This window comes from Mchenga conophoros, linkage group LG13 (genome assembly GCF_057382185.1).
Source record: "Mchenga conophoros isolate Kocher_MC1m ecotype Shallow Benthic linkage group LG13, M_conophoros_male_GT1.1, whole genome shotgun sequence".
Classification (NCBI taxonomy): Eukaryota; Metazoa; Chordata; class Actinopteri; order Cichliformes; family Cichlidae; genus Mchenga; species Mchenga conophoros.
This window is the reverse complement of record NC_140538.1, coordinates 25,286,216-25,301,000: the sequence shown is the minus strand read 5'-3', so window position 1 is coordinate 25,301,000 and position 14,785 is coordinate 25,286,216. Positions and strand designations below refer to the sequence as shown.

Here is a 14,785-nt window from a genome sequence, read left to right as displayed (position 1 = left end):
TGAATGACAAAAAAACGATTAACTTGTGGCAACTGAAGCTGCAAGGGTCTCAATATGAGTTCATACTTCTTTTGTATTACAATTACAATGAAACTACAATGAGTTATCATCAGTTGGGCGTGCAAAGGTCAACAACACAACAAAACACTTGTGATGCTCTCATGTGACACTGGATATTCAGCATTCACTTTATATGAAGGAATAATAAAACAAATAAATAAAAACAGGTGCATTGTTTGCTGAAAGAATATCTTGTGAGAACCAAAACTGCAAAATCATGAAAGTGAGCCATAAAGCCCAGCCTGTTCCAACTCATTTCTGGTTGTTCAGATCTTGACACATCAGCAGAAGTAAAGGTATCACTGCAAGAGATAAAGGTCATGCAAGTTCCTGCTCCACCAGTTCCCCAACCAGTGCTGCAATAAGAACGAGCGACTAACCTGGCCCTTCAGGCTGGGGGGGTTAAATTCGTCATTCGAATTTTATAATGCTCCAAAAACAAAACCCACCAAGTGATAACCTGAATATCACCACAGCTTTGTTTACTCTAAATAGTTTTTGGCAAAATCAAAAAAAAGAAAAGACGTCAGTAAAACTTTCAAGGCCCAAAGGTGAAGTGCGATCGTTTTTCACAGGAAGATCAGTTTACTTGTAAAAGAGCTCTCTTACTGTCACGTTTATGTTTTGTGTCCTCGTGATGCCACTGGGGTCATCTCAGTCTTAATTGTGCCTGAAAAAAATCTGATTGGAAACAAACAAAATCCCAGTTTGCTACAAACTGGATACTGAGCATTCGCAATAAACATTATTGAGATTTATCAGAAATATATTCTACCACTCCAAAACACGTCTTCCGGCCTGCAGACTATCACAGACTAAACGTCTAGATATTTCTAGACATACCTAACTAGAAGTAAAATCTTACAAGTCAGCAGACATTTCCTGATATTGTGACATCTCACAGATATAGTGGTCAGATATGCACCAGTCTGAAAATGTCCGTTAACAGAACAAGCTCATTTAGAAACAGTTTAATCACATAATTAGGGTTTGTTTTCTCCACCAAAAGACTCCAGCACCCTCAATACTATGTGCAACACATGTCGAGTCAACATATGTCTTGATGGTCATTTGCTAACTATCGTGTGAAAGCTAACAATAATATAAACAATGACTGAGCGAGCTGATAAGGTAATACTTTGGTGCGATTACAGTATGCAGATGTAAAAGCCTGCAGGCTGCCCCCAAAAATGTGATGATGCAACATTTTAAACTTTGCACCACTGAAAACAGCTCAAACTCTTTTAATATAAGTCTAACAGACAGGAACACAAAAATAAATATATACATAATTTTTAAATCCCTAAACATTTATATCAACATTGCCGTTAAAAAACAAACTAGTATCTGTGAGGCTCTTTTTGCGAGAAAGGATAGTGGGTGGGTCACTGAGAGCGAGAGAGAGAGAAAGGGAAACAATGAGGAGGAGCGAATAAGGGACTGTCACGCTGCTTCACAACTCAGAGAAGCTGGAGAGACAAGGGACGATAAACCTCCCCAACTGTTCTGGAGTAAAGTTCAGACAAGTCGCCTAGTTTTAGACTGAATGGGAAGAAAGTTGAACAAAGGCTACTTGTAGATCTAGTTGAAAGCCAAATGTTGTTTATCCGGACAGCCATGGAATGGGTCTCACTCCGTCGCTCATCAGTCTGGGGAAAGAAGTTCGTGTTTTGGTCGCTTTTGCTTTGCATAGCTGGAGGTAAGCACACACGTCCATCCTTTTAAGACTCGCTTAACTGGCTGATCCGGGCGTGTATGAACTTGTCAGTTGTGTTGTTTAGTGAGCGGCTAGTTGACTGGAGTCACAGATGGATTTTCTGTTTTAGAAAAGTCACCTGTCACACACTGATATATATATATATATATATAGATCTAAAAAGCATCTAGATGGACAAAACAGCCAACTTGCTGTGTCTTACGTGTCTGTACCAATGACAGTAAACCCTCTGCACACTCTGACTTTGATATTTTAACCTCTGTTAGCTTTTTACGACATGCACTTGAACGCAGCGACCCTGTAAGCCCGTTATTTTATCTCGCGTGTCTCTAGGTTTTTACTGAGTTGGTTTGTTGCTGTTTTGAGACAGAACATCTGGCGTGGAGCTGTTTAAACCGCCCGCCATGGATGCAGCCCAGTGGAGTGTAAATCCACCTTAAAGTCAGCGACTTTGAGCTTGACGAGATCAGAAGACCCCCCCCAACTCCCCCCAGGTTTCAAAACAACTTGTAAAATAAATGCAGCGGACACGAAAAGAGGCGGCTGCAAAAACGCAAGAAGTTGATCCTCTGAAAGAAGTTGAGGAAAAAACTTCCTTGTGCCGTGCAGCGCAAGAACTGCACATAGTTTATCTTTTTAAGACGTCCGTAGGTTTCTGTTTTCTTGGAATTTATTGGGGATTCAGCTGGGAGCTGCGATCATACCCACACTTCATTTATTTATTTTATAAAAGGGAATTTGGGATTGGCTGAAGTTTAGGCAACTGACGGCGGAGGAGAGAAGAGATGCAGCTGTCGCCTCCGGGGTGTAGGGTCCTTCACTTCAAACGCCGCTTAAAAACTCGGGAGAGGTTATCAGCTTTCGCCTTTAGGATTTAAATAAGCTCACCCAAAAGCGAATGTAATGTTTTACTTAAACTCTATACAAATCAAAGCGTTTCTAGAGCAGTTGCTTGTGGGGATTCAGGTATAAAGCCAAAACATTCAGTGACTCAGATATACCATTTGATATGTTTCTGAATTGTTTATGCAGCACAATGAAATCCGTATCGTTTAAGACAGTTTCCTCCTTTCAGTCTTGTTATGTCTTCCTTGTTGGGACGTTTCCTTCCTTTCAGCTTATGATGAAAACAGCTGTTTTTGCCACTGCCAGCAGTGGGTGTCTTCCCCATAAAAAAAAACTGGAACCAAACGGTGCCAATTTTCCAACCAGTGAGTAAAAATAAAATTACTCATTCTTTCTCTGCCTCCTTTTCTGCTCGTGTTGTGGCAGGGATTGTGCTTGGTCACATGTGCCAGATGGGCAAATCTTTTACCTATGCAGCAATAAGCTGAAGATGGGGAGGGGGAGGCCCCGTCTTCGGCTTGAAATTTTTCTGGTCATCAGATTTTGAAAGGTCTGTGCATTTGTAGTAAAATCATAATATGAGTTATCAAAAGCAGCGGCCTTCATGCTGCTAGCAAGGGGTTTTCTCTCGCAAGGGCGTTTCTCTGAACAGCTCAAGGACACAGTGATGACCACTGTTGGTGGAACCTTGACTCTGCTTTCAACCTAATGCGACCTGAGATATGAAGACATTAAACTGTGCCAGAAAAGGTTTAACACTGGACGATGTAGTGAAAAACAGGAAGGCAAGGTCAAAGTAAAAAGAGGAAGTTAGTTTATAATAATGAAGTCAGTTTTTAAAAATGATGTAATCCCCGGATTTTTACCATTTTTGAAAAGACAGAAAGGCCCACGTCTGCTCATTTCCACGTCTGAAATGAGAGGCCACCTTCATTTTTAAAGTGAGGAAATAATTGTGCAATCGTGTTGTAAAACTTCTCACAAAGCTGTCATTACACAACCATTTACATGCCATTTATTATGTCAAGAAGAAAAGAAAGAGGAAGACAAATTAAACACACAAAGTGCACACGTTATTTTGGAAAATGCTGCCACAAATTTAGTTTACAAAGTACCAAGGGGCACATCAGATTATTATAAGAAAATGTAAATCTCTAAACGTTGACCTGCAGCTGTGACCCATAACCACTTCCCTTTGTGACAATGTAGAGTGTAGAGCAACATATTTAAAAGGCTTCCTGTTGCTGAAAAGGTGCATCTGTTTGCCATTTCATGCCAGGGGCTTTAACTGAAACTCTCTTACTTTAGAGAGGAGCTCGTCTCCTGCTGCTTTCACTAACACCCTGTAATGGGTTTGATCATCATTACCATTACAGTGGGTGTGAAAAGGGCAGGATATGTGTTGGGAAACAACACTTGCAAGTAGAGGATTAATGCAGTTTGAGAAAACCAGATTTATCTGAAGGGTTCAGCAGCTTCTGTAACATGAGGTAATATCACCGTGCAGACTCACCACAGGGTTATTCAAGACGTCAAAGGTGGGGAAATTTTAGCAGGGTTAATATATGTTTAATCAGCACAGACTATCATTCATGTCTGAACGAAAGAAAGCTGTCAGTGGCAACATGTCCTAAACAGGTGGCATTCTGCCTTAATACAAAGGAGGGCCTGTTTCTGGGCCCTCGGGGGCTATCAGGATTCTGAGAACAGTGATCAGAGGAGGAAACTTATATGTATAATTGAGCCAAAAACACGTCTGTTGTATACATGCAAGAGAAAATCAGACTGTTCCAGACACATGGCATAGCTTGTTGGTTTGGAAACCACATCGAGACAGCTCAGGTAGTACCGACACTGCAAACGCCACCCACTTGGCATGCTAAAAAAAATCATGTTCATTTCCTTTGAATACCTATTTAAAGATCACAGCGTTGTCGGTAAGAAATGTGTGTGCACATTAGCTCTTCCAAGCTGTTCCCCCAGCAATTAGTTAACATTTAGCTATATTTACCGAAAAAAATGCTGTCTTTACTCTCGCCTTCGATATGCATCACTTCTGTGAAATAGGTCTACAGAAAGCTTAAAGAGCTGTCAAAATGAAATTAGGAGAAGAGGAAGGTAGGGTGGGTGTGAAACAGGAGAGGCGAAGGGCTTCCTCTCCTATTGTCCCACTAGGAAGCCATGAACAGTGGGGGGATAAAAGTTTCACTTTAATCACCATCCCAGGTCTTCCTATTGCTTTTCCTAACACACAATGGCTCCAGTAGAGTTCAGCCCCGAATACAGAATTATGGCATCGACCTAACATTGTGTTACACACACACACACACACACACACACACACACACACACACACACACACACACACACACACACACACACACACACACACACACACACACAGGATGCACACATACTGTGCAAACAAATGTGCCAGCCAATGAAAGAGGAAAGGTGATCGACTGTTCTGCTGTATTTAACAGCAGCTGATTCTGTTAATATTTAGACAAAAACACTTGTGTGCTTATTAATTCTGGCTTGTTTGCACGGTGCAGCTTCCCCTTACAAATAAGTAGCACTGCCAGTAAGAGCCAGCAAGTAGTTAAATCCACTCTAATCACATTCAAAGCAAAAGTTTCTGCAGGCTTAGACGCATGTGGAAGTGCTTTCAGTGATTCACAAAAACATGGGTAGTTACTTTGGAGATTTAACTATCTAAATTATACAGCTACATAGAACAACATAACTGAACTTGTTAGGGAACTAATAAAACATGGGAGCTTTTAAATTACTTTTCTTTCTTTGATGAAGCTTGTCAGCTTATTTTTTTCATAACTAGCAGGGGAAAAGACTTTAAACGAAGCAGTAGCTCTCTAAGAAAACTATTAATAGAGAACGCACCGCAACAAGCAGGTCAGCAGAACAAGTTAAAATGAATCTGTGCAAACACAAAGAGTTAGGACCAAAGTTTTTAAAGTTTGGGATATGGCTGTAATGCGGCAGGCACAACAAAGTTAATCCCCCACTGTTTGAATGATCAAGTAATTGTGTAAGTAATGTGTAAACTGGTTAATGTATTGCCTCATATTGTAGGAAAGCTGATCTTTAGGGTTTTTTTTTAAATAGTTGTGTAGACAAATACAGTAAAGATGTGCTAGGAAATAATGACTGGCATTTTATACACATTTAAATAGTTTAATCAAGACTCTGATTTACAGGTTAATCCCCAACATTAATAGTGAGCATAAATCAGCAGGGACAGTCATCTCCAACGCTATAATTACTGGCATTGTGGGTAGTGGTCCAACCTGCTCGAGGTTTTTATCACATAAAGAAACACGAAGTTTGCAACATCTGAAGTTTGGCTTCGTGGAATAATGAGCAAGAAACGGGGAGTGGAAGTGTTTATGTGCTGGGATAACTCAGGAAGGAAGTCCACTCCCCAAATTCTGGCATTGACTGAGACTCCACCCTGACTTTCCCAAACAGAGATATGGACACACACACATACACACACACATTTACTGTAAAATTTTGCCATGGTGTCATTATAAAAGATACACATACGTGGGCAAACTCTTCTTTCTCTGCAGTCCACCCACACACGCACCCGTGCATGCAGCCTTCCTGTAACTTTTGCAGCAGTAAGCATTCTTTAATCATCTGTTACAAAGGCAGATCATTACAAAATAATGAGTCCGTTGACAAAGCTAGAGAATGACAGCCTTTTTACGCTGCTCTTTTACAACATAGCGAGGCGTTATATAGGGTGTGCATTTTCCAGATCATGTGTCTGCTTTAAAGTGAGGTTCTGAGAGTGGCATCACACTGCCTAGCCTGAGGATGAGCTCATTTTGTTGTGTTTTTGCAATGCAATAATCATTGAAAGCACACAATTTATGTTTATCTATTCATGCATTCCACTGCAACACTGAAGAATTCACAACAGGATGTGGTTGAGGCAGAGAGTGAGAGAGGGAGAAAGGTTTATGCAATAAGCTGAGAACGAGCTCACAGCTGTGCAGCCGGTTTCCTGAATGTACATGAGTGTGTGCAGAAGATCTTTGAGCGTACCATCCTTTGAGATATTAATACACATAATCGATACACAACAATTGCTGTGTATTAATACCAAACAGCAAGATGATATTTAAAGTTAATAAACAGAACTTCAGTGGGATTTTTTTTTATACTGTCCCCATTTTAAGAGATGAAGAAGTTCCTGCCTATATTTCTGTAGCTCACAAAGAGGAACAAGAGATTTAACTCCCTCAGGACATTTGTATATTTTTCAAGACAGCAAACTATGCATGATTTTTAACCACAGTTTAAATGTACAAAATAGGAAGCAAACTTTGCACAAAAACCCAGGAAGCATGCAGAAGTGTGCCACTAAAGCCCATGTTAAGTTTGGCAGGTGATAAAATTACTGCTTTTACTGTGGTTACTTGTGCAATGACTCACTGTACCTGGCAGGAACTCAACTCAGCGCAACTTTTAGGTGTGCAACTAATTTCAGCAGACCTGCCATTTATTTTCTACATTAATTTCAAATTGCTCAAAACATGTTATTATCAAAATGTCACTGTAGGGTTTTATCCTTTGCTTTTTTAAAATCTTTCGTTATGTAATTTTCCCCTGGCAGTTTGTACCCTGGAAAGGCCCGCTGCCAAACCAGATGCGACTTATATTTGTACTTCCTTTTTTCCTCTGGTTTTTCTGGGTCATCTGTAATAGACAGCTATAGGGAATTTGTGTGATCTGAACCGAACAGAATAATAACAAGAATGGCTATTATTGCTTTGACCTTGTGACTCTGTGTTTGTCATTATGGTGAAATATAGTGCTGGAGACTTAGTTTAGTAAGTCTTTAGTAGGAACAACCAGAAAGGTTGCTTTGAGTACTTTGAGCTTTATGGGAGTTGTTGAAACAAAATAATAATAATAATAATAAAGCAATATATAAAACATCAGCAAATAAAAGACTCATTTTTGTTTTTGTTTTATTAGAATGAAGAAGTATAAACTTATATGATCCTACTTCTCCTTCCTGTCTTCTCGTTCCAAAGTTATACCAGCAAATGATCCGTCAGTGACGCACTCCACACTGATATGTATACGTAAAACATGTGCAGTTATACATCTATACATCCATTCAACTATACTATACATATCTGTACCCTTGGATTGACTCACACTCACAGCCACTTTCTTACACTTTACTCTACACCTACACTTTATCCCAATTTTAATAAATAATCATATTTATACTACATTGAAGTGTTACTAAATAAGCAAACAGAAATAAATCAATATGGCACAGTCTCACCCATGAGTACACACAGTGAAGATGCAAATGATCTGAGAACTCATTTGCATCACTGTTGTAGTTGGTGTGATCCTATTAAAAGCTGGCCACAAGTTTCACTGTCCCGCCTCTTTCAGTAGCGACACCCTAACATTAGCATCCCTAAACTTAAACATTTCTATGGATACGTAGAAAGGAGGAGGTACCATCTCAAAGGAAGTTGAATGCACTACATTCTTCCATTGCTTTTGTCTTTTCTCTCTAGCTAAAGGTGAGACACACCACGCCCAGCCCCATTCCACGCTGATTGCTTCTCCTCCCCACCTGTACTACACCTGTCCTGAAGGTGCAAGAGTCAACATGACGTGCGTCCAGAAAGGTACCCTGCTTTCCCCCAACGATGTTGTGAGGAGCACTTGGCTCTTCACAGCCCACAGTGACCAGCACTGTCATCCAGGAATGGGCCCAAGGAATTTTTCTCACCCACACCGTAACAGCACATTGCCACCAGGAGTGAAGATGGATCGCATGGGGCACAACCACTGGTTGATTCTAGAGAATGTGAAACCTTCGGACCAGGGCCGCTACTGCTGTGGGATTCTAGAATTCAATAAACATAGCTTGGTGCAGAAAGCCTACAACCATGTTATTCTACAAGTTATACCGCGTAAGTATGTCAAACGCTGTGAATGTGCACTAAGGTTATCAATAATATATTTTGCAAGAAGCTCAGGAGCTGATGTTGCTGAACAGTGAAACTGTTTTGACACGAGTGAGAACCGATTTATTTATCTCTTTCCAGCAAGGAAAGGATTTCAGAATTGCACTGTCTGGGATCCCACACCAACTGCAAGTACTGCAAGTAAGTATGAAACATTATTCAGGCCTTCAACCAATAAATGTCTGAGGCAGTTATTTCGTGATGTTATTAAACTCACAGCCTGTCTGTTGCTTCCCTAGGCTCTGTGCCAGTGGCCTTGGCTATAACAGCCTGCATCGTGGCTCTGCTGTCCCTGCCTCTTATTCTAGTGCTCGTGTACAAACAGAGGGAGAATTCACCGTTAGGAAGACGTATGTATTACTGATGTGCACAAACAGCTACACACACACTCACACTTAATTTCCACCTTTGGGCCACATAAGTCTCTCACACTGGACTTCCCATAGTGTTTGTTCTGACACGTTTCCTGTCAGTGAGCTCGATTAACTGTATTTCACACAGTAGGAAGCGCATTCATAGTCTTTTTGTAGTGTTCCGCTTTGTTTCAATTCATTTACAATGGCCCATTTCCTATTTCCTCTCTCCCAGGTGGACAAGAGCTAGTGAGGATGGACAGGTAAGGTTTCCCACAGGCAGCTGATCTCAGCGACCAGCTTCAAAACACAGCTGCTCCTTAGAATAATAGACTGTGAACACGGTGGCCACAACACTTGTGACACAATAGCTAGATTAAACCCACTAGCCTCATTAAAATAAACTAGTTAAAACCATGTATACATTTTTTTTCTTTTGCCATGATGTGTCCTGTATATGCAAATCCTACTGCTAATCATTTAAGTGTAGTGTTAAATTGTCATTACAGAAAATCCCTTATTAAATCCAAAGTGACAAACATGAAACTCTTGCATGTCTCTAGGAAAGTTTTGAAACAGTTTACTGGGTCATATTGAAAGTTGCTCACTTGTAATCATGCTTCTTCTTCATGTATGTGTGTGTGTGTTCAGTGAGGCTCTGGGCCATGAAAACCCAGTGTTTCGAGGGGGATCACCAGAAACAAAGACCCGCACTGTTTCTCAGATCATGACCAGGCAGTCATCCGAGACAGGTCGCCACCTGTTGTCCGAACCGGGAACACCCCTTTCTCCTCCGGCACATGGCGACGTATTCTTCCCAGCAGAAGGTAGGACCCCCCCCACCCTGCCTCACAACTTGTACTCATACAATATTCATGCTGAGACTGAGTCGCTGACATAAGGGACCTTCCACTGGTAAACATCAAAGCCCAAAAAGGCAGTGCAAGTCATCTCACTTTTAGAGGTCATTTACATGGCTTAGTGTGTTATATCTGTTGTTCCGATATTCTTATTGTTGTGAATGAATGCAAATCACTTTGTTCACATTTATTTCACACTCAAAAAAAGAAACACTTAAAAAAACAAAAGTGAAAAAGTACCGGGATATGCGTGTAACTGCATTGCACACAAGGGTTTTGCAAGACACCTATATCAAAATGTGCACTCAGTCTGGTAAAAGACTGATGCAATCAAGAACCACTAGTTCTTTCTGTGCTTTTGCTGAAACATCCTGCGTTTGGTGGAAGTGTTGGTGGAAAGATGCTCGTGAATTTGTAGTGCGTAGCTGCACACTCAAAAACAGCTGGGCTGAGTCTTGCATGACTCTGAAAATATATTGTGTAGGAGATTTCATCCCCCCCGCACACACACACACACACACACACACACACACACACACACACACACACACACACACACACACACACACACGAAACCACCCCCTTACACTGTCCTCTTCTTAATTCTTCTCACAAGTCATTCTCCACCCATCAGCACTCTCATTGAACACTAATGGCTCCTTCAGTTGTTCCTTCTGACTCAACTTGAAATAATATTGAAACATTAGACACGGTTAAGGGGTTCAATCCTTAGTGTTTTTCTGCCGATTCCTGGGACACCTGTGCAGACATTCCAGGCATACTGAGGCGGATTGCCCCCATTTCCTTATAGCACGGTTTGAGATGTGCATGGGAAGAGGGTAAGGTACAACTTACTGAGTATACAGCCTTAAGCAACCCATAAAGGTTTCAACACTGTAATAGGTGAATATATGGACAAGCCTTCCTGAAGCTCAAACAGAAATGAGAAACATAAACATAAGGTAAAATTGTGCCATATGCTGCGGTTTTCGCCTCTTCAATCAAACATTATTCTTTTACTGGGGAGCTGGATGCCTTTTCCATTTCTTGGTGTGATCTCTATGTTTCCCGTCTGCAAAGAAAAGTCAAAATTATTGATAAAACCTTCATATGTTCGACATAAAAAACAATATCTTTGACATTTGTCAAGGAGGATTTTCCATGCCGGAGCTCATTTCCTTCAGTGGTCCACAGATGTTATGTTGAAATACACAGCTTCTCATAAGGTTTCATGTTACATGGATGGAGGCCACACTTTAGCTTTCTTCTTCATTTTTTCCAACTTGCTGACCTTAAACTTTGCGGAATTCAACAAGCAGCACTTCCCTGTTATCGCTAGCATGTCGCAACCCAGACCCAAGGCCTTGTTGTTCTGCTTTTTAATGAGTTTTCAGAAACACGAGTAGTTCTGTGGAACTGATCAGTCTCCATGTGTGTCTGTAGTACTCTGAGATGTGGGAGTTATGGAAAAAAAAAAGTTAAAAAAAGGAAATTCTTTCAATTTTTTCATTTGACTTTTGAAAGATCAGGTATGTTTGAGGCAGGAAGTGCACATTTGCATGTTCGAACACCCCCATATCTAATTTTCCACATAACAAAAAAAGGAAAAGAAAAGAATTGTATGTTTGTGTAGGTGGATAGTGATACCTACAATGATTTCTGTGCTCTCACTGACATGCACTGTCTTTGCTTGCAGCTGCCATCCCTGAGTTTCCAGAGTTCCTGTAGGTTTCAAGAGGAGCTGAACCTCAATCATCACTCAAACTGCTGATCTGGAAACAGCCCCGCAACTATCTTCCTCTTCTCTCTGCCTTCAGACGGACGCTCTCCTTCGAGCCATCTCAGAATAACCCCGGATTTTAGTCTGTACATTGTCTGGACCCAAGGAGGGAAAAAAGAAGGCTGCATTTCTTTGATTCATAAACTACTTCCACCTGCAACAACAGCTGCAGGCAAAAAGTGAACTTTGGCTCGTGACGACTTGTTGTGCTTCATTTTACATCCAAACACTGGCGATGGCTTGCAAACCATTCATTCGAATCAGGTACCTCGTTTGGATGAAACACACTGCTTATAATAGTGTTGGCATGTTTTTGATTCCAGCCCTAAATAACTCACTTTGCGTGACTGTCTGTATAATTTGTGTCAGTATTGCGGTTTCTATATGTCAGCAAGCACACCAACCATAGATCTATGCTATAGAAAATGTGCAGGGGTGGCATGTTGTTTAGGGCAAGTCAAACCCTAAAGAACTCACAATGATTTCTGTAAATTTCCTGTGTCACTCTTGTGGTTTCTTTGTAACTGTAAGGGGGCCAACCGAAGACTTATTGTAAATCTGTCTTTATGTATTTGCTAAATGCACAAGCTGTCTAAGAAACAATCCTATGTAAAAGACCCCACACAAGACTACTTTTTAACTTGTTGATGTTGTAACCTTTACACAAGAAGGCAGGAAGGTTACATCTCCAGGAAGCAAACAGTGTTGTTTTTGTTTTCTTTCTTCTTCATGTTTTTTTTTTTTTTAAACCGAACAACTGGTGTGAGGACGACTTAACACCCTTTTCTCCCTTTAGTCATTTGACATAAGCCGTCTGCACCAGCGAACTCTCAATCATCAGAGAAGTGCCAAAGGTCTTGTACAAAAAAAGAACAGTTTTTGCTTTTACAGGCATTATGCTGTTCCTCTGTTTTAACTTGAACTTGCCATGTTTTCTATTTCTTCTTTGCTACCTCAGCATTGCGTAAACTCTGTTGCTTTAAATACTGTCTTTCCTTCCTGTGCTTCCAGAAACGCAGCCCTTCACAGTGGCCTTAAATATTCTCATAAAGTGCTGAAAATTGCAGGAAGAATTTAGAAAAAGCATTCAGAAAAGACGTTCTTGCTTGTGCTCGTGTACAGTTCAATAATTCTAAACAAAATGTTTATTGTTTTTTACTCTTGAATGTAGCTGATTTTTATTAAATAAAGAACAACAACAAAAACCTTAAAACAGTTTAATCACTGCAGTGGAAGTAAATCTTTTATGAATATTTTTGTTTTTTATTTTTTTTATTTGACTGTGGTAAAATATATTGTAGTATTCATTTGTATTTTATTAGTACGTGTGCAATGGGGCTGTTTGATAAATATCAAATATTTCAAGTGAAAGTGCGGGAAAAAAGCTTTAAAATGTTAACCTAAGATCAGTGAACACAACTTGGCTTAAGAGAAGAAGGGCGAACGTATATATGACAGCATTTTTGATATTATTTAGTGTGACTGTAAAAACCACCGGTGGGTTTTTTTCACACTGAGGTGTACAGGAGGTGCTTGGAGGAAATCCTCTCTAGAACGATGTGTAGCAAGTGTACAGTTCGGGTTATTATGTAAAGATGTTTTTATTCTCTAAGAGTTAATGATTGTTTTTTGTGTTTAAATGCTTGTGTTTTCCATTATGCCTGCTTATGTGTGTCTGTGTATGTGTGTTTTTAAAAAAAATCTGGACTGTGACCACATGTTGACATGAGCGCAAACGTTAACAAAATACAAAAAGGCTTGTAATTAGCATGTTTGTTCTGTATATTACCGCTGAATCCTGCTATTAGTGGCTTTTATAATAAAGTGGCACTTTAAAGCCTTGTGTCTCTCAGTTGTTCCTTTCAAATGGCAGGTCTCCAAAACTATTACATTACAAGGACATACTGCACTTCTGTCTGGGGAGCCATCACAGATAGAACAAGGTTGTTCCACTTGTGTGCTTCTAAGATGGTGCACACCAGAGGGAGACCGGCATTGAGGAGAGAAAATGATAAAACAAGCTTAGCATCTTGTTTCATGAGAAAAGACAGAGCTAGATGACTGATAAGTGAAAATCCCCGGTGATGGCCATTGTTCTCTTCCCAGCTTTTTCTCCAGCTTTACATTGACTATTTATACAATGCATTAAAAAAATGTGCATTATTATAGGTGTAAAGTAAATTTATAGCACAAAACTCAAGTACAAGTTACATGACAGTGGATGCCTTTGTGACTCATACAGTACTGTACATTATTCCTTCTGTATAAGCACACAAAGGGGAAAAGAAGAAATGTGAATTGTGGCTTTCGTTTTGACAAAATGAAAGCCATTTAACTTAAAGAGAATATCAAGAAACCACTATATTTGTCTTCCTGCATTTTATATTTGCCATATTTGTGCCTTAATTAGGTCAAGCAGATAAGAAAGCATTAAGCAGACCTTAACAGAACCCGTGTCTCGGACAAGAGTGTGAGTAAGATCAAAACTGTTATGTATAAGAAGCTGAATCCTCTTAACCAGTATTATTCAACTTTACTCATCATCATCATTTGTCCTGAAACTCACCTTGAAATTTCATTTAAGTATATTTCCCAGTTATTATTTTAACATCTATTTCTTAAATATAACACTTACATGTGTTATTTGAGAGCTTATATCCATTATTAGTACACTGAAAATAACCCATCTGTCTGCATACTGCTGGAGCCTATGCTAGGTATCATAGGGGCAAGAGGGAGGGTACACCCTGAACAGGTCGCCGGGCCAACACATGAGTCCAATTTTTAAAAATGGGGTAAATTACAAATCCCCAAATAGCGCTCGTAGGTGTCTGTTTTGTTTTCCCAACACAGCTGCAGTGAGTTTACTTTAATATCAAGTGCCAAAAATAACACATTCTTTTCATCCACTGAGCTGTGGCGTCTGGCAGTACTATTTACGTCACAACACAGATTGCGGCGGCGCTACGTGTTAGTAAATGTGGCCCATAGAGGCAGAACTATTCATGTCTACCTCATGCATGCACACTTACAAACACAAAAAATGGTTAGTTATTTATTATCCTGATGAATTCAGATTCAATACTGTCAGTGATCTGAGAGTAGCTAAAGGAAAAAATTGTTGGAATTGATATTAATAA

The 14,785-nt window shown here is 40.1% G+C and overlaps 2 protein-coding genes across 2 annotated transcripts in view; one reads left to right on the top strand and one right to left on the bottom strand.

Moving 5' to 3' along the window:
• The window catches only part of cdh23 (cadherin-related 23), a 195,916-nt gene that overhangs the window by 19,065 nt on the left and 162,066 nt on the right, over positions 1-14,785 (bottom strand). The window lies entirely within an intron of this gene.
• Positions 1,523-13,482, top strand: vsir (V-set immunoregulatory receptor). The gene is made up of 7 exons (XM_085297423.1): positions 1,523-1,759; positions 8,197-8,598; positions 8,734-8,793; positions 8,892-9,002; positions 9,241-9,268; positions 9,657-9,832; positions 11,562-13,482. Exons 1-7 carry the CDS (start codon positions 1,657-1,659, stop codon positions 11,591-11,593), a joined length of 912 nt encoding a protein of 303 aa, XP_085153549.1. The 5' UTR covers positions 1,523-1,656; the 3' UTR covers positions 11,594-13,482.